We start from the raw sequence: 19379 nt of genomic DNA, 5'->3' as shown, positions 1-19379 counted from the left end.
TATAAGATTGTGGGCTCTTCAGTTTTCTTTTGTATATATTTATGTACTGTTCATGTTTTATAACAGCCCTTTTCCTAGGATCAACCATGAATCAGGTGGCATGTTATGGGCTTTCATCAGTGTCTCACTGAATCCTCACAGGAGTCCTTCATGACTGTTCTGTCTTACGGATAAGCACCCCCACCTGCATTGTCTGCATCACTCTGAACATCAGAGCCAACATAAGATACTACATGCTGGGCAGTAATCTAAGCACTTTATATAGATAGACTCATTTCATCATCATAACAGACCCACTGAGGTGGTTTTTATTAGTAGTCCCATGATACTGGTAAGGGAACTAGTCACATAGAGGCACATACATACATAGAGCCAAACATCACAAAATCAGCAAGCACTGAAGTCGGGCCAAAACCCTGTGGCCCTTGTCCTTAACCGCTATGCTATCCTCCTCCTCTATTAATAAGGAAATTGGGGCTCAGAGAGGATGTTGCCTTGCCCAAGGTCTCAACTCTTGTATGTGGCTGAGCCAGGATTCAAGCCTAAACCCATCAAGCCCATGCCATGTCTCCTATGTTGTGGGAATTAGTGCCCTGCTATCCGGCAGACAAACGGGCTAAGAGCCAGCCAGCCAACCAACCGTTCATGTCTACCATTTCTGGTGGATTCACATAGCTACACCAGGTGATATAGGGCTCTGGACACCTGAGATCTCTAAAGCCCCTGAGTCCCATGGGCATTTGATAATTTAATTATTCCAGTCTTATTTGGACATCCTTCTTATTAAAGACATCAGAAACACAAACTAAAAATATTACAAGAGTAAGATACTAAGGGAAACTATCTCATTCTAGGAAGAAAAAAATGTATATATTATTGATGAAGGGATAGTAGGGATAGAAAAGGAAAAAAAAATGATAGTGTTGGTTGACCTGAAGGTGGGACAGGGGAAAATTTCCCACTCCAAATGCAAATTCTCATCTGCATATGGATACATTTACTTATAAGCATCAGATATTCTGTAAACTTCAGATTTTAATCAGACACTCTCCCTCACAGCCTATTGCAAGGGCTTTCTCCAGAATGACAAGAACAGTCTTCCAGGACTGGGAAGAGCCACTTACTACTTTACTTGCTAATTAACAAAGCAACTGCCAATACTTTCTAACATGGCCCATTTGACTAGTAGGGGTATCTGGCGAAGAACTAAAATCCAAACACGTCGTTATAGTTGCTGCAGACATGCCATATCACTTGGAAAAGAACAATATAAAAACACTGCAGCTCTATTTATAAACAGAGTATGATGTTGGGATGCAGCATATATCAGTATTCAGATATTTACTAGAGGACAATATATTCTAACATGACAGAGTAATGGGAAATTTGGTAATATGTTCCAGTAAGCTATAAAACCTTTTTTTAAATATTTTTACAAAAGGCCTTAATGTGTTTTTATAGACTTATGTTATATGGTATGGTACATAATAAGAGAAAAGGACCCAGACAGGCTTGTCTGAGTTACGATCAGGAAAGCCCTGATATCACCAGTGAATGTAAGCTCTGCATTGTGTTGCAATCGAAGTGTCTCATTACCAGAACAGTGACCTGTATTATGTGGCACAATCTGCTCTTTTCCTGCCACACTAAGTTTATTCCTGTCAGGTTCCTGATTTCTTAATATATTTTCAATTTTCTCCCTCATCCCTAAAGTCTCCTATTTTATGTAGTCGTCAGAACCTTCCAAACATCTATGAGAAAAACTCATTCCTTCCAAAAACCCTGGCATCATGTCCAGTGCTCACTTGGGCTGCAGTTTAGCATTAGCAATTTTCAAATGTATCATAAAGTCGTCAGCTTGAGCTCGCCTCTGATGTCATAGGGCTCAGCTGAAAGAGCCAGCTCTATTTCATGTCCCCTTGCACTGATGGCAATATTAACACTCATTAGAATGTATTAGCATGTGCAGGGCCACATAAGAACTCAGCCACCCAGAAGTCTTACTCAAGCAAACATTACTCCTCTTATCATGAGCACTAAAGATGCATTCACCCAACTGAGGGAACAAACTCAAAATGGCCTTTGGGAATCCATGATAGCATTTATGATCATGCTACAGATAAGACTGACAATCACTTGGAGTTTGATTCCCCAGACATTTCCAAATTTCCCAGTAAAAGCACATTTCCTAGCCCAGGCTACCTGAACACCATCCTTCTATTCACAATGCCTCACCAACATTTAATGAGTGTCCCTGATGTGCCCAGATGGTGCTTTACTCACATGATGTTTTTAAACCTCAAACAACCCTTAAAAAATACTCAAAAACTCACTTTACAGAGAAGAAACCTGAGGCAAAGAGAAATTAAGTCACGGTTTCTGCCCACAAGGAACAGAGTCTACAGAAGGCACCTATGCCAATTCCCTGTCTCCAGAGTTGACCACAACTAAGCCACACCACACAAACTCCAACCAAGCTCTGACCCTCCTTCCCAAAAGAAACAAAACAAAACAAAACGTGTCTACGGTATAAGGAAACAGGCACTATATGGAAGGCCATGAGACTGTATTATGGTCTTGGCTCTGCCCCAGACAAGCTGAGTGACGTAGAACTGGAATGGTTCTCTCTGGGACTCAGCGTTCTGAGAGGTGAAATGGAGACGAGTACCTGGGGGAGGGGAGGAAAGAGGAAGGATTCGAAAATCTCTGAGGCGTCCTTCTTACAGGGTTAGAATGATGTTTCCATACTCACTACTCAGGGAGCTCACTCTTCATCAGTGAACTCCCTTCTTTTTTTAACTTAACGATTTATATCCTATTGCCCTGGATATCTAATAAGCCTCTCATTTCATCCTCACAAAAAATCCTGTAAGGTAGATACTATGTTCATTCTTCACATTACAGAGTAGTGGCCCTATAAGTTTTGTGCCTTACAGACACAGAGCCAGAAGCCCAAAGAGCCAGAGTTCATACCCAGCTTTATCTGACTCCAGAACCTGTTCTTTCTAATAGCTGTTCTAAAGAACACAATTCTTTCTAACTGTGAGGGACTATTAGGCCGTGGATGAACCAATGAGTGATGTTTTTACCTAACTTTAACCATCAGGACATTTGCCTAAGTTTCTGAGCAAGGGAGACTCCATATTTTAAAATAAATCTGGGGGGAGGGGAATTTGAAACTGGTTCAGTTAAAATTTAAGCCTCAGATATACTCATGAACTAACTGGCTTTACTAGAAAAGAATGACTAGAATTTTTAGAGACAGCATTTCAACCAAGAAGTGTTTTAAGTTATTGCTTTTAAAAGGTTCAGAGAGTAAAACAAGGTGGGGACAGATAGAAGAAAGGATGGACTATAAAGTGACAGACCTGCTGAAAAAAAGACAAAACAAAACAAAACACAAAAACCCAGAGCTGGAGACAGCAGAATTACCATCTTGACATTAGTCCCATATGGGTGATTACTCTTGATATCATTATAGCCAAATGGAATGAAAATAGAAGGGGGAGAAAAATCTCAGTGGGTATTGCAATTTAAATTTGCCATGTAAGCTAATACTGTATATTTAGAGACTGAGCAGACAGGGTGGTTGGTGGCTCGGGAGTATGTGCAGGGGTTGCTGTGCCAGCTAACCAAAGCAGACATTCATTAGAGCAAAATGTAGATTTCCATTTCTTGGCATCTGACATGGGCTCTTTCCTTGGAAAGAAATGTCAATTTGGCCAAAAGTGTGAAACCTACAATAAAAGCATTGGAACTGTGGATTTCATCTAGTCTGCACATTCCCACCCCTTTCTTTCCTACTGTGGAAATCTAGTTGTGATTTGGGGTGCTGAGTGGAGAGATGGAGGGGAGCGGATTAGGACCCAGGATGCTAAAAAGGAGGGTAAGGAGCTGGGGAGGGGAAACTGGACTCCCAGAGTCCCTGTTTTCTTTTGGCCTTCAGTTACTACTTTCTCTTGCCCTAAAATTGCCCAACACAAAAAAACCAACCACAGTTGCTATTTTGCACAGGGCCCCGAACAATGGCAGTCCCAAACTCTTGGCACTGCCTGCCAGCTGTGCAAGTGCTGGGTGCTGATCCAGAATCCGGAAGGTGTGAACAGAACCCAGCTCCTGAGGCTGGGCCTCAGGGGAGAGGCCTCCCCCACACTGAAATTTCATTGTTTGTTTCTTTTGTTCAATAGACTGGAAAGACTATGACGACAGAGAGCCCAGACACGGGGGACAGAGTGAAGTTTTGGAAGGTCTGCTGCAACAGGTCCGAGCCCTTCATCAGCATTATAATTGCCGAGGTAAGGATAAAAATCTGCGCTGGGCCATCGACTGAGGTCTCGGTGGCGCCGGTAATGTTAGCAGTTTCCTAACTGGGTCATACCTTCTCATTCATCAGGGAAAGAGAGATATTAATATTTGTACATCTGGAATCACTTTACAGCACTATCTTGCTTTAACCCTTCAGAAGAGACTTCCCTCTCTCATTCCCTTGTTCTCTTTCTCTCTCACCCTTTCTCCATGCAAACAGTTTGAAAAAAAAAAAAAAAACCTCAAGTAAAACAGCAGCTGCCACTAGTTCCCTTCCCTTTGAATTGTCCCTTCACGAAATTCCTCAGTGTGCTGGGTCTTTGGGATATTCACCCATGAACTTTTCAGCCCCAAGGAAAATTCCATGAGCATCCCTGAGGAAGTTTAGCCAATTTTTACAGTAACAAGAAATCTTCTTGTCATATTTGCAGGAAGTTGGCAATGCAGTTTCACATCCACTGTCTTTTTCATCCGTGTTTTAGCAATCACCACTAAGGCTAAGTGACTTGACCAGGGTCATAATGCCAGGAAAAGACACAATCAGGATTCTGACCTAGGTTTTCTGTCTCTAAGTGCTCTCTTCCTGCCATACCTCATTTCTGTCCCGCCCTGAACACTGGGACTAGGCACTAGGTTTTGATCTCACCCTAATTTTAATCTTCCCCTGTACTACTGTTTGGGAGAAAGAAGAGCACATACATCTCTAGACCTAGTCAACCATACCCAGAAAATCTCTGAGAGGCTTTCAAAAACTTCTCTTCTATGTGGGCTATTCAGATGGGACAGGGTCAGGATTCTGATCTGTGTAATGATTCATGGAATAGGCACTTAGCTTTATTTGGAGAATTAAAGCCTCCATAAAGTTTTCATTTTCCATGCTCCTTCACCCATCAGATCCCAACTGCACTGCACTCTCTAGAGGCAGGGCACTGCTGGGCCAACTAGGTAAGAAATCCATGAAACTATGAGATGCTAGCTGAGTTTGAACTAGGTATAAAAAAATTATACTTGGTATTAGCAAACAGTTGGTCCCTACTATATAGCTATAACAACAGAGCTCTTCAGAAGTGCTGGGCATAGCTAGAAAGGGGGACAAGCGTTTCCAAGAAAATATTCTTTTTTTTTTTTAATTTTTATTAACATATAATGTATTATTTGCCCCAAGGGTACAGGTCTGTGAATCATTAGGTTTACGCATTTCACAGCACTGACCACAGCCCAATGTCCAACCACCCTATCCCTACCACCCCCAACACCAGCAACTATCAGTTTGTTTTGTGAGATTACGAGTCTCTTATGGTTTGTCTCCCTCCCAATCCCATCTTGTTTCATTTTTCCCTTCCCTACACCCACAACCCCTGGCCAAGCCTCTAATTCCTCATATCAGAGAGATCAGATGATAATTCTTTCTCTGACTGACTTATTTCGCTTAGCATAATACCTTCTAGTTCCATCCATGCTGTTGCAAATGGCAAGATTTCATTTCTTTTGATGGCTGCATGGTATTCCATTGTGTGTGTGTGTGTGTATATATATCTCACATCTTCTTTATCCGTTCATCTGTTGATGGACATCTAGGTTCTTTCCATAGTTTGGCTATTGTGGACACTGATGCTATAAACATTCAGGTGCACGTGCCCCTTTGGATCACTACATTTGTATCTTTAGGGTAAATACACAGTTGTGCGATTGCTGGGTCATAGGGTAGCTCTACTTTCAACTTTTTGAGGAACCTCCATGCTGTTTTCCAGAGTGGCTGCACCAGCTTGCATTCCCACCAACAATGTAGGAGGGATCCCCTTTCTCCGCATCCTCACCAGCATCTGAAATTTCCTGACTTGTTAATTTAAGCGATTCTGACTGGTGTGAGGTGGTATCTCATTGTGGCTTTGATTGTATTTCCCTGATGCCGAGTGATGTTGAGCACTTTTTCACATGTCTGTTGGCCATCTGGGTGTCTTCTTTGCAGAAATGTCTGTTCATGTCTTCTGCCCATTTCTTGATTGGATTATTTGTTCCTTGGGTGTTGAGTTTGATAAATTCTTTATAGATTTTGGAAACTAGCCCTTTATCTGATATGTCACTTGTGAATATCTTCTCCTATTCTGTCAGTTGTCCTTTGGTTTTGTTGACTATTTATTTTGCTGTGCAAAAGCTTTTGATCTTGATGAAGTCCCAATAGTTCACTTTTGTCCTAGCTTCCCTTTGCTTTTGGCGTTGTTTCTAGGAAGAATTTGCTGCGGCTGAGGTCGAAGAGGTTGCTGCCTTTGTTCTCCTCAAGGATTTTGATGGATTCCTGTCTCATATTGAGGTCTTTCCATCCATTCTGAGTCTATTTTTTCTGTGTGGTGTAAGGAAATGGTCCAGTTTCATTCTTCTGCATTTGGCTGTCCAATTTTTCCAACACCATTTGTTGAAGAGACAGTCTTTTTTACATTGGACATTCTTTCCTGCTTTGTCAAAGATTAGTTGACTATAGAGTTGAGGGTCTGTTTCTGGGCTATTTGTTCCATTGATCTGTGTGTCTGTTTTTGTGTCAGTACCATACCATCTTGATGATTACAGCTTTGTAATAGACCTTGAAGTCTGGAATTGTGATGCCACCAACTTTGGCTTTCTTTTTCAACATTCCTCTGGCTATTTGGGGTCTTTTCTGGCTCCATATGAATTTTAGGATTTTGTTTCATTTCTTTGGAATAAATTGATGGTATTTTGATAGGGATTCCATTAAATGTATAGATTGCTTTAGGTAGCATGGACATTTTCACAGTATTTTTTCTTCCAATCCATGAGCATGGAACGTTTTTCCATTTCTTTGTGTCTTCCTCAATTTCTTTCAGGAGTACTTTATAGTTTTCTGAGTACAGGTTCTTTTCCTCTTTGGTTAGGTTTATTCCTAGGTATCTTATGGTTTAGGGTGCAATTATAAATGGGACTGACTCCTTAATTTCTCCTTCTTCTGTCTTGCTGTCAGTGTAGAGAAATGCAACTGATTTTTGAGGACTTATTTTATATTCTGACACTTTACTGAAATCCTGTATCAGTTCTAGCAGTTTTGCAGTGGAGTCTTATGGGTTTTCCACATAAAGTATCATATCTTCTGCAAAGAGTGAGAGTTTGACTTTTTCTTTGCCAATTCAGATGCCTTTTATTTCTTTTTTGTGTGTGTGATTCTAGTACTATGTTGAATAGCAGTGGTGATAGTGGACATCCCCTACCGTGTTCCTGACCTTAGGGGAAAAGCTCTCAGTTTTCCCCCGTTAGGAATGATATTCACTGTGGGTTTTTCATAGGTGGCTTTGATGATATTGAGGTATGTACCCTCTATCACTACACTGTGAAGAGTTTTGATCAAGAAAGGAATCTGTACTTTGTCAAATGCTTTTTCAGCATCTATTGAGAGTATCATATGGTTCTTGTTCTTTATTTTATTAATGTATTACATCCATTGATTTGTGGATTTTGAGCCATCCTTGCAGCCCAGGACTAAATCCCACTTGGTCATGGCAAATAATCCTTTTACTATACTATTGGATCCTATTGGCTAGTATTTTGGTGAGAATTTTTGCATCCGTGTTCATCAAGGATATTGGTCTGTAATTCTCTTTTTTGATGGAGTCTTTGTCTGGTTTTGGGATCAAGCTAATGCTGGCCTCATAAAATGAGTTTGGAAGTTTTCCTTCCATTCCTATTTTTTGGAATAGTTTCAGGAGAATAGGTATTAATTCTTCTTTAAATGTTTGATAGAATTCCTCTGGAAAGCTTTCTGGCCCTGGGCTCTTGTTTGTTGGAAGATTTTTGATGACTGCTTCAATCTCCTTACTGGTTATGGGTCTGTTCAGGTTTTCTGTTTCTTCCTGGTTCAGTTTTGGTAGTTTATAGGTCTCTAGGAATGTACCAATTTCTTCCAGATTGTCAAATTTGCTGGCGTATATTTGCTCAAATATGTTCTTATAATTGTTTGTATATCTTTGGTGTTGGTTGTGATCTGTCCTCTTTCATTCATGATTTTATTAATTTGGGCCCTTTCTCTTTTCCTTTTGGTAAGTCTGGCCAGGGGTTTATCAATCTTACTAATTCTTTCAATGGACCAGCTCCTAGTTTCATTGAGCTGTTCTACTGTTCTTTTGGTCTCTATTTCATTGATTTCTGCTCTGATCTTTATGAGTTCTCTTCTGCTGGGTTCAGGCTTTCTTTGCTGTTCTTTCTCCAGCTCCTTTCAGTATAGGGTTAGGTTGTGTACTTGAGACCTTTCTTGTTTCTTGAGAAAGGCTTTTATCACTATATACTTTCCTCTCAGGACTGCCTTTGCTGTGCCCCAAAGATTTTGAACAGTTGTGTTTTCATTTTCATTTGTTTCCATGAATTTTTTCAATCTTTTTAAATTTCCTGGTTGACCCATTCATTCTTTTGTAGGGTGCCTGTGAGCCTCCATGTATTTGAGTTCTTTCCAACTTTCGTCTTGTGATTGAGTTCTAGCTTCAGAGCACTGTGGTCTGAAAATATGCAGGGAATGATCCCAATCTTTTGGTACCAGCTGAGACCTGATTGTGACCCAGGATGTGATCTATTCTGGAGAATGTTCCATGTGCACTAGAGAAGAATGTATATTCTGTTGCTTTGAGATGGAATGTTCTGAATATATCTGTGATGTCCATCTGGTCCAGTGTGTCATTTAAAGCCTTTATTTCCTTGTTAATCTTTTGCTTAAATGATCTGTCCATTTCAGTGAGGGGGGTGTTAATGTCCCCTACTATTATTGTATTATTGTCAATGTGTTATTAATTGGTTTAGGTCATTGGCTGCTCCCATATTAGGGGTATAGATATTTAAAATTGTTAGATCTTGTTGGACAGATCCTTTAAGTATGATACAGTGTCCTTCCTCATCTCTTATTATAATCTTTGGCTTAAAATCTAATTTATCTGATATAAGCATCGCAATCCTTCTATCAGAAAATATTCTTTTAATTAGTAGTTCATTAGAAAATGTAAATGTGCATGGAAGAAGCTGAGAAGGAAACCCAAGTGGGTTTCATTCCCAGATCTGTAGGAAAACTTTACCCATACCGTGGCCTTAATGATTCCACACTGACCAGAGTGTACTCAGTTCTCTGTTATCAGAGCTCATTTTAGCACACCAGGCATTATCTAGGTTCCATTCTCTCTGTTGCCTCTCGATCCTTGCCCTGCCCTGCCCGTTGGTTCTTATATGGCAGGGAAAGGTAATAAAGCAACTGAATAGATGATTCCTTGCAATTCATAAGCCACTTTGTGTTTGGTCTTTACCAAAGGGGGAAAACTAAAACTATTCATGAAAATGAGGGGTTTTCATATCTGAGGATTTAGATGCTCTCCCCATTACTATTAGGTTACTATCTAATAATCAAGAAACAAATATCCAGACAGAACAATTATTTCAATAGTTTTCATTCAACTTTTATCATGTATAAAAGCCTCTTCCCCAACAGGGATGTAAATATGCACACAATGTCAGGAAAAATTTAAGTAAGGCACAAGTAGAACTTTATTTCCTTGTTAATCTTTATTCTTAATTCTTAATTTCTAAGAATCTTAATTCTTATATTAATTCTTCCCAAAAAGGAAAAATATTTTTTATTTTATTTTTTTTAATATTTTTTAAAGATTTTTATTTATTTATTTGACAGAGAGAGATCACAAGTAGGCAGAGAGGCAGGCAGAGAGAGAGGAAGGGAAGCAGGCTCCCTGCTGAGCAGCGAGCCCGATGCGGGACTCGATCCCAGGACCCTGGGATCATGACCTGAGCCGAAGGCAGCGGCTTAACCCACTGAGCCACCCAGGCGCCCCGAAAAATATTTTTTATATTGAAATGTACTCAACACTTAAGCAGTATCTGAACTGTTTTTTTGGTTTTTAAGATACCCAGCTGAAAAAGGGTCTCTGGTCAATAAGTTTGGAAAATGTTGCATTATATATCGCTTTTCTGGAAATGTAAAATCGGCATTACAATATTAAAGACTCTGATAAAGAGACATTTTGAATTTGGTTAACCAAGCATTTTCCAAACTTATTTGTAAAGTCATTGTTAAACTTTTTTCAGTTAGCACAGACTTTGGGAATGCTGACCCATATTCCAAGTTAAAGGAAATGACCTCATACAAAATATATATATATATTTCTAAGATGATTTAACATTACTCTGTCTCAGATGATAAACCAAGGATAATTAGGTATTACATACAGAAAAACTACAAAATTTGTTATTTGAAAAACTCAACTATAAGAGGGAGGCAAGCCAGAAAACAGACTCTTACCTACAGAGAATAAACAGAGTTGCTGTAGGGAGGTGGCGGGGGATGGGCTAGATGGGGGTTGGGTAAAAGGAGAGCATTTGTGCCTAGTACTAGGTGTTGTATGTAAGTGAAAAAAATCACTGAATTCTACTCCTGAAACCAGTATTACACTATATGTTAACAAACTAGAATTTAAATAAAACTTGAAACATAAAGTAAAATAAAATACTCAACTACATTGAGATCTATGTGGTTGAGTGCATATACAAATTTTATAATTGTTATTTCACAAATCCCAGTTCTACTACTTACTAGCTGTGTATCCCTGAGAAAGGGGAGCCATAGCTTCCCTGAGCCATAGCTTCGCCATCAGAAAAAAATCAAGATAATAGTATACATCTTTCAGGATTGTTATGAGGATTACATTAGATAATGCATTAAAATCACCTGGTATAGCGTAGGCACTTCACAAACTCCAGCCTATTTTCCTTCCATTGCTCTTCTAGATGAAGAATAGAGCCTCTTTTCCTCCTCACCATTGTACTGATACACCCTAGAATTAAAGTGTAATCAATGACTCCAGTATAATGAGCCTGGAGTGCTCAGTAAATACATAGCATATTCCAAATGCAGAAGTAATACTAAAACAACCCTTCTACTACCAAAGCCCTACATGGGAAATACCAAAACCCACATTAATTTCTGTACTTTGGCTAAAGAAGTGTCCACAGTTAATCTGCATGTTCAGTACTGGGATGCAAATTCAATGGAGATGTTGAGCAGCCTTTATTGTTCACACGGTTTATTCCCCAACATACAAAATGAGTCAACATACATAATGAGTCATAAAGAAGCCAGCTGTATTCACCACAGCAGTGCCCTGTGGGAGTGATTCTCACTTATCATCTAATTTTTCAGCTGGCAAACATTAATTGAAACACAGCCTACTGTGTGTCAGGTATCAATATGGATAAAATAAACTCCCTATGTGCCAAGCACTTGAAAGCTAAAGAATTACTGCATTTGGAGTCCAGAAAACCGCAATTGTACCAGAGCCCTGAGCTACACAGACAGAAGCCAGAACAGAAGCCACTGTATCAATGGCTCAGTGTGTCAGTATAGACCCTGAATCAGTCAAGATGAGCTATATCATGCTGCAGTAACCAAATGACCCCCCAAATATTTATTTCTCCCACAAGCTATATATCTACCACTGGGCAGCTGAGGGCTGTCCTGTGTTGTCTTCACCCTGCTCTAGAAATATTTGCCAGCACCCGTGGGAGAAGGAGATGAAACTCTTGAATGTCTCATGTGGACAGGACTTTATGTATGGCACTTACATTCAAAACTCATTGGCCAGAACTGGCCACATGGCTATAGCCAACCACAGGGTTCCAAGAAGAAAAATTCTTTCATGTGCCCAGAATGGAGGAGGCCCAGAATATTTAACATTTGCATGGGCCCCTTTCCCAACCCATAGTAGTAGTTCTCAGGGTTTTTTTTTTTTTTTTTCAGTTTAATCTTCATTTTATATTATGTATGATTATAATGAGAATGATCTTATTAATTAATGAGAGTGTGAGCAGCTGGGTTCAAATTCCAACTGTACATTCACTAGCTGTGTGACCTTAAGCAATTACCTACCCTCTCTAAAACTGAGTTTTGCTCACTTGTAAAATGTAGATAAGAATTATCTATACTTGAGGTGCCTAGTGGCTCAGTCAGCTAAGCGTCTAACTCCTGGTTTTGGCTCAGGTCATGGTCTTGCGGTTGTGGGATTGAGCCCCACATCGGGCTCTGTGCTCAGTACAGAGTCTGCTTCAGATTCTCTGTCCCTCTCCCTCCCACTTGTGCTGTCTCGCTCTCAAAGAAATAAATAAAAGAGCTTCATTATTTAAAAAAAGAGCTCTATTATTTAAAAAATAATGCATTAAATTCCTCCCATTCTCCATTTTTTATTCCCCGAAGGCTCAATTCTTTTAACCAGTTCTTTTGATATTTTCTTCATATCTCTAAAGAACATGTTTGTATTGCTAATCTTTTCTTTAACTTGAGGCATTGCCTCACTAAGAAAGATAATTTCTCTTTTTCACTCCTTCCTCTTACTTGCACATTACAATTCCTACCATTCGTCCTCCCAATATATCTGCATTGTAATTTTAGTAAGATCAATATTTATTGCCTACATTATAATGATCGTGTAATTCTATGATTATTTTCCTTTCCTTCATAACTTTTTATTCTCCCTGTACTTAGCTGTCATCTTTTATTGTATGTTTGCTTGTTTTCTGTGTGGCTGTAATTAATCCCCAGGCTATTCAATTGTGTCAATTTTCTCTCAATCCAATCAAATATATTAGTATTGTTTCACCTGCACCTTTTTAAGGAAGCCTCTCTGAGCCCTCTGACCTGTTCCCACCTAGACTGGTTGCTGGCTGCCTGGGTCTGGCACACAGATGGTGCCCTAGGATCTCTTTTCACCACCATACTGAGGACTCTTCTGGCCGCCCTCCAATATTGGATTGCTTCTTTTTGTATCCCATGTCTTATTTTTTCTTGGTTAGTCCTTCACTTTGGTGGAGTCCTTACTCTAGTAATTTCCTGAGAGAGGATTCTTGGGAGCTAACTTTTGGGTAGAGTGAATGTCTAAAAATGCATTTAATCTACTCACCACTTTTAAAGTTTTCAGGTAAGTATAGAATTCTTGGTTGAAATAATTTTTTCAGGTTTCAAAGGTGTTGCTTTGTCCTTTTCTGGCTTTCAGTACTGAGAAGTCTGATATCATTCTGATTCCAGAAGTTTCACAGGATACCTTTTTTTCTTCTTCTCTGTCAAGTTTTTAAGTTTTTGTTTTTGTTTTTTTTTAACTTCGGTACTCTAAAATCTGCTTTGGTATTTTCTTCATGTCTCTGGATAACATATTTATATTGCTAATTGTTGGGGTTTTTTCCTTCAATTTGAGGCATCACCTCACTAAGGAAGGATGATTTCCCTTTTTCCCCTCCCTGCCTCGTATATGCACATTATATATAATTCCTACCCCTCATCCTCTTAATATACTGAATAATATTAAAAAATGCACTGCCTTAGTGTGGGTGTACTGTTGTCTGTTGTGCTGGGCAACTGACAAGCCCTTTCAATATAGGAAGCTATACCCTTCAGTTATGGGATATATTCTTAAAATTATTTAAAAGTATTTCTCCCCCTTTTTTTCTTTGCTCCCTCCTACTGGACTCATAGCCTGATGTCAAACCTCCTAGGTTATTAGCCCATTAATGTTTCTTTTCCTCTTCTACTTTCCATCCCCATGTCCTTACGCTTTTTTTTTTTTTTTTTTTAAGATTTTATTCATTTATTCGGCAGAGAGAGACACAGTGAGAGAGGGAACACAAGCAGGGGGAGTGGGAGAGGGAGAAACAGGCTTTCTGCCAAGCAGGGGGCCCAATGCAGGGCTCGATCCCAGAACCCTGGGATCATCACCTGAGTCTAAGGCAGCCACTTAATGACTGAGCCACCCTGGTGCCCCCTTATGCTCTTTCTCAAGAGATTTCTGCAACCTTATTTTCTAAGCCTTCTATTGGGTTTTTCAGTTTTTGGTAGTATATTTTTAAATTGCCAGTGCTTTTATAATTCTGAGTGTTTCTCTTAGGCTATCCTTTTCACAAAAATGCAGTGCCTTTGTTTCTCTTCAGGCTATTAATGATAGGCTTTGTTTCATTTTATAGTTTCTTCTCTCAGCATTGTCTCTCCTCTAAACTGTTCTATTGTTTATTTGGTTTTGGCCTCTGTCTTTCCTGTTACATGCTTTTCACATCTGCCTGGTGATCCTCGGATGTTCACGGAGATTTAAGAAAAGAGAGCTCAGTAGCTGTTGGGGAGCTTTGAGCACGTGGGCAGGGCTCTTTATCTATAAGCTTCACTTTAGGGTGGTTTGGCATGGCCCTCTCTTTCAGAAACCAATGAAAGCAACGTCAGAAAGCTTTAAGTGAATTCTCTTGGTCTGGTCAGGGCCCCCAGAAGTTTCTTCCAGTGTCCTTCCTGGAGGGTATAAGTCTGAGTACCAGTGTTCTGAGAGCCTGAAAGGGAAATAATCTGCATGGAAACTTTGATTTCATCCACCTGTTTTGGGTACAGTACTACCTCTCACTCCCATTTTTAACTCTACTCCATGTCTCCCACTCTAGAAACCTGTCTTTATGTTTTTCAGAGAATAAGCCACTAGTTTGTTTGTTTTTTTCTAGAGTGGGGAAGGGGCATTAGTCCGGCTATGCAGGGTAGAGTAGGAGATCTAGAAGTCTGACTGCTTTTTAAACAGACTTCACCAAATCCCTCTGATTTTAGCTCTACACTTATCCCCCAATTCCAGCAGTGTGTGGTGCCCAAAGGGTGAATCAGGTTACTTCTCAGCCTTCTCCACTGCTGGCTTAGGATTCTACTTTCTCAAGTCTGCTAAATCCATCTGTCCATCTGCTTTCCAGCTACCAAAGTTCACTTGTTTTTGTTTCCTTTCTCATCTCTTTGTCTTTATAGATTCATGTAGTTTCCTTTTTTTTTTTTTTTTAAATCTCTTTGCTCTGGTTTAGTGAGATTTGGGGATAGAGCAGCATGTAATGAATATGTTCAATAAGCTGCCTTTAACCGGAAGTCCCGGCAGCATCATTTTCAAGCACAATATGACCAGCCAAATTCATGTTCAAGTCAGAAAAAAATGTTTTTGCTTTGTTCTGCCAGGAATAACCATTACCAGCACTAGCTTGAAGCTGGCATGAATGCTCGTGTCAGTCAGCTTACTCCTAACTGCTCCTATAGGATCATAAGCAGAACCAAACTGGGCCTCAGCCACAGGCAGTCTGCCCAGCTTTCCATGCCTAACAGCGGTGATACAGACCATGTTCTCATCCCAGTGACATGTCTGTCCAAAGATGGTGATGACCCCAACAACCTCAGCTTCTCTTCATGGTACAGATGAGAATTGAAATCCGTGATGATTTAGTTCAGGTCCATGGAGTACTATTTGTAAAGCTTATCTGGGGAAGTCTGCAAGTTTTATCAGTGAAAGCTCCAGGTTGTAAATAGAAGGGATGAACGATTTGCTTACCAATGTAGCCATAGCGCATGGTAGTGTACGAAAAAATATTTGTTCAGTAAATTAATGTCTTGGTTTTTCTGGGTACTGGCTTTTCAGTCTTGAGCAATCCATTTTAACCTCTCAATCTCAGTTTCTTCTTCTGAGTAATTACGGTGACAATCATACCAATGCCTACAACTATTTTTATAAGCCAACATATACACTGGAAAAAACTGCCCGAGAATGCTAGCCGTGGTTATACGAAAGTGAGTGAAGTTTGTTTTTTCTCTTTTCTCCAGACTTTCTGCAACGTTTGTATATTAGTTATATAATGAAAAAAAATTAATGGAATATATAAACTAACAAAAAGAGCTTTGCCAGCATTGAGAAATGTGTGAATATTAAAGGCAATGGGAGGAGGGCAAAGATTTGATTCCATTTCTTTTTATCCCACTCATCTGGAAATACATAAATCACTCATCTGGAAAATATAAACAAAATGCCTAAGTGGTTTCCCCTGGAGTTATAAATGTTACTCATCTCCAACATTTTTGAGGAGCTGATCATTAATTGAGGTAACCGACAGCAACTCAAGATATAAGAGCTTTTTGTAGGAATGAATGAGCTGAATCCCTACATGAAACTGAGGATAAGTGACACCAAGGGGACAAGGAAGAGGAAGGCAGGGAGGTGGGAAGAAGTAATGGGAGTGTTGCGCTGCCAATGGAATTTACACTGTATTTTTTTCTGTGTTTTAGAAACTTCAAAATTACAAACCACAGGCCGCAAGCAGTCCGTCTCAAGGAGCCTGAAACACCTATTCCATTCCTCAAATAAGTTTGTGAAAACCTTAAAACGGTGGGTCCTATGTAATTTTTCCAGGAAGTCTTAACTTCTCAGGAATCAGCTGGTTTGGATTCTTAGTAGCAACATAATAGAAATTTCCCTTTTGTTATTAAAAGAGCATGAAATTCACTTTTCTCCTGAGAATTTGGGCAAGATAATAATTTTGCTGAGTTCTAGCCTGTGAACACATGATACTTAGCAGGACTATGCTCACAGGTATATTTTAAATTATCTTTTATCATGATTCAAGCTTGGCAGAAGAGACACTTGAAGACAATTCTTCATTTTGCTTTTTCTTTTTAGGGGACTCTACTTAGCCGTTATATTTTATTACAAAGACAATATGTTAGTCACCAATGAAGATCAAATACCAATTGTTGAAATTGATGACTCTCATACCAGTTCCATTACACAAGACTTTCTGTGGTTCACAAAGGTATACTGAGTTCTGATTTCATTTTTCCCCAGTTTGCACCAATGTTCCTGTGCATAAATCTCTGAAACCTTTGTTGAGCAGTCTCTAATGATCAAAGTATTGGGGTGGGAGTAAATTATCTCAAAGGTCTTCTTTCAGCCCTGATATGCCCTGTGCCATAAAAAAAATGTCAAAGTTGCATCTATGCTACATTTTCAAAGCAAAGAAGCTTGCATTCTGTCAGACTGTGTCTCCACTATTCTGAGTTATGGGATCATTTGGCAAAGACTAAAATGTGGATCTGACTATTTCATTAACATTCAGATCTTTTTCCAATTGGACAGAGATCAAAAAGTTGTTTTGCATGTATCTGAAAATGGACTGGAGAACAAACATCAGGGGTCAGGTTTCCTTTTCCCTGCTTTTTGCTTTCATGCCACAACCTAAATCATGTACTGGCTTGGATGATCATATGACCTCGTGACTTCTTTTGCAGCTGTCCTGTATGTGGGAAGATATAAGGTGGTTGAGACAAAGCGTACCTATCTCCATGTCCTCATCCACGGTGCTGCAAACTCGGCAGAAGATGCTCGCAGCAACGGCCCAGCTACAGGTGAGGGGCCAGGTTTCAACCCAGATTCCCAAGGAAATCTTAGAAAAGCTTGGTCAGTTCAGTTACCAAGCCCACCTGGAAAGGAAAAGGATGGGCTCCTTTCTCTTTCAGATCTCTAAGCATATAAAGGCTTCTTATGCAGTCTGAGGTGCACATCTGTTCATGTTGGGAAACTGTGCCTTTGGCAATTTCCTGGACAAGGAGCAAGGGTCTCTCTTCAAGAGTCTAGGAGTGACCCCCTAAACAAGAGGTGAGACTTGAGTTCTGGATTTGATATCAATCAGTCAACTCATTTCTCCTCTCTGGGTCTCAGTTTCATTACTTGCAAAATAAGAGGAGTTTGACTCGATCACAGGAGAAACCCTTGCTGCTCTGGCATCCTGTGCATCTAACTAGTGTATAGAGGTGGAAAAAGAGACTGACAGATATTCTGAAGCATTTCTTGGCTTGTTCTTTTGTTAAAGCATAGGAATTTGCATACATTTTTGCTTACTTTAAAAAAAAAAAAAAGAGAGGCGCCTGGGTGGCTCAGCTGAAGCCTCTGCCTTCGGCTCAGGTCATGGTCCCAGGGTCCTGGGATCGAGTCCCGCGTCGGGCTCTCTGCTCAGCAGGGAGCCTGCCTCCTCCTCTGTCTCTCTCTCTGCCTGCCTCTCTGCCTACTTGTGATCTGTCTGTGAAATAAACAAATAAAAATCTTTAAAAAGAAAAGAAAAAGAAAAGAAAGTTCTTAGAAGCTTACCTGTATCCTGAATTTATTCATCCTTCCATATTATTAACCTAATAAGATCAGGTCCCCAAACCTTACAAGAATATTTGTAGCTTACAAAGCCCTAACTAGAAAAGACACTGAATTTTCACCAACTTCTTCTGGGTTTCCTTTCATTGTTTTCTAGTATTACCTGAATATGTGGCTCTTAACTACATGGACTTGGAGTCTTTTAAGAGATCACTGAGCCTTTATCAGCGATGGGTATTTACCTACAAAGTTGTCAGTTACATAAACCCCAGAAATACACATAACAGGAATATATGTAAGCTGTGTTTGGCCAGGCCATACCAGCCAAGGCATAAAAATAGGATCATAACAACAAAAAAATATTTTTGTGGCTCCACCCCCACCAGCAATTACAGGAACTTCATTTCTTGACCCATAAAATAATAAAAATTAAACACCTGAAATAGGAACAGTTATTATGTTGCTATTCTAATTCTGAAAGGCAACTCTTATTTCTCCTGTGCTATACTCCATTGCATCAACAGCTTACTGCCTGTGTGCTCAGTGGCCTCAGAGATTTTAGGAAACGATGCTCTGTATTTCAGCTTACTCTTAACTACAAAATGTTCTTCAACTCAAGGAAGAGCTCTTGCAGCTGGACCGTAATGACTGTACTAAATTCAGAGACCCCCTTTATCACTGATCAACTTGAGTTGGAACAAGCCCCTGTACCTCAAACTGCCCCTGCCTTTGGGTAAAAGTTCATTCTCAGGAGGCTCCTTGATACCTTACTTAAGTTCTTTCTTGGGAGACTTAGACACCTTAGTGGACTCTTCATTAACTCATCATACAGCCTAGACGTGCTTGGATCACAGACTGAACAAGCTTTGAATTATTTCAAATAGGATTCTTTATTCCTAGAACACGTTCATCTCGTATCAGTAACATGAGAAGGGTCTGGCTGTCACAGCCAGTGCAGCTAGATACTGAGGAGCCAAAGAGCAGCCATGATGTTCAGTGTGCCCCTACTCAACTACTCTCATTGCATTAGCTCTTGGATTTTCCTGGCCCCCCCCCAATATATTGACCCCTCTACTTTTCATACTTTATCAATTCCCTACTGATCTCTTTTCCTTCTTTGCC

At 39.9% G+C, this 19379-nt stretch overlaps 1 protein-coding gene across 1 annotated transcript in view; it reads left to right on the top strand.

Annotated features, from left to right (window-relative positions):
- The window catches only part of LOC111151466 (ankyrin repeat and fibronectin type III domain containing 1), a 437740-nt gene that overhangs the window by 345076 nt on the left and 73285 nt on the right, over positions 1-19379 (top strand). The window contains exons 11-14 of the mRNA XM_022509473.1: positions 4188-4295; positions 16406-16505; positions 16797-16929; positions 17405-17521. Coding sequence (XP_022365181.1) covers positions 4188-4295; positions 16406-16505; positions 16797-16929; positions 17405-17521 — 458 coding nt within the window. The remainder of the gene's footprint in view (positions 1-4187; positions 4296-16405; positions 16506-16796; positions 16930-17404; positions 17522-19379) is intronic.

The sequence above is a fragment of the Enhydra lutris genome, unplaced genomic scaffold, assembly GCF_002288905.1.
Source record: "Enhydra lutris kenyoni isolate GAN:26980312 unplaced genomic scaffold, ASM228890v2 scaffoldscaffold26, whole genome shotgun sequence".
Taxonomy (NCBI): domain Eukaryota; kingdom Metazoa; phylum Chordata; class Mammalia; order Carnivora; family Mustelidae; genus Enhydra; species Enhydra lutris.
Note: the sequence above shows the minus strand (reverse complement) of the source record. Positions and strands in the feature narration are given on the sequence as shown.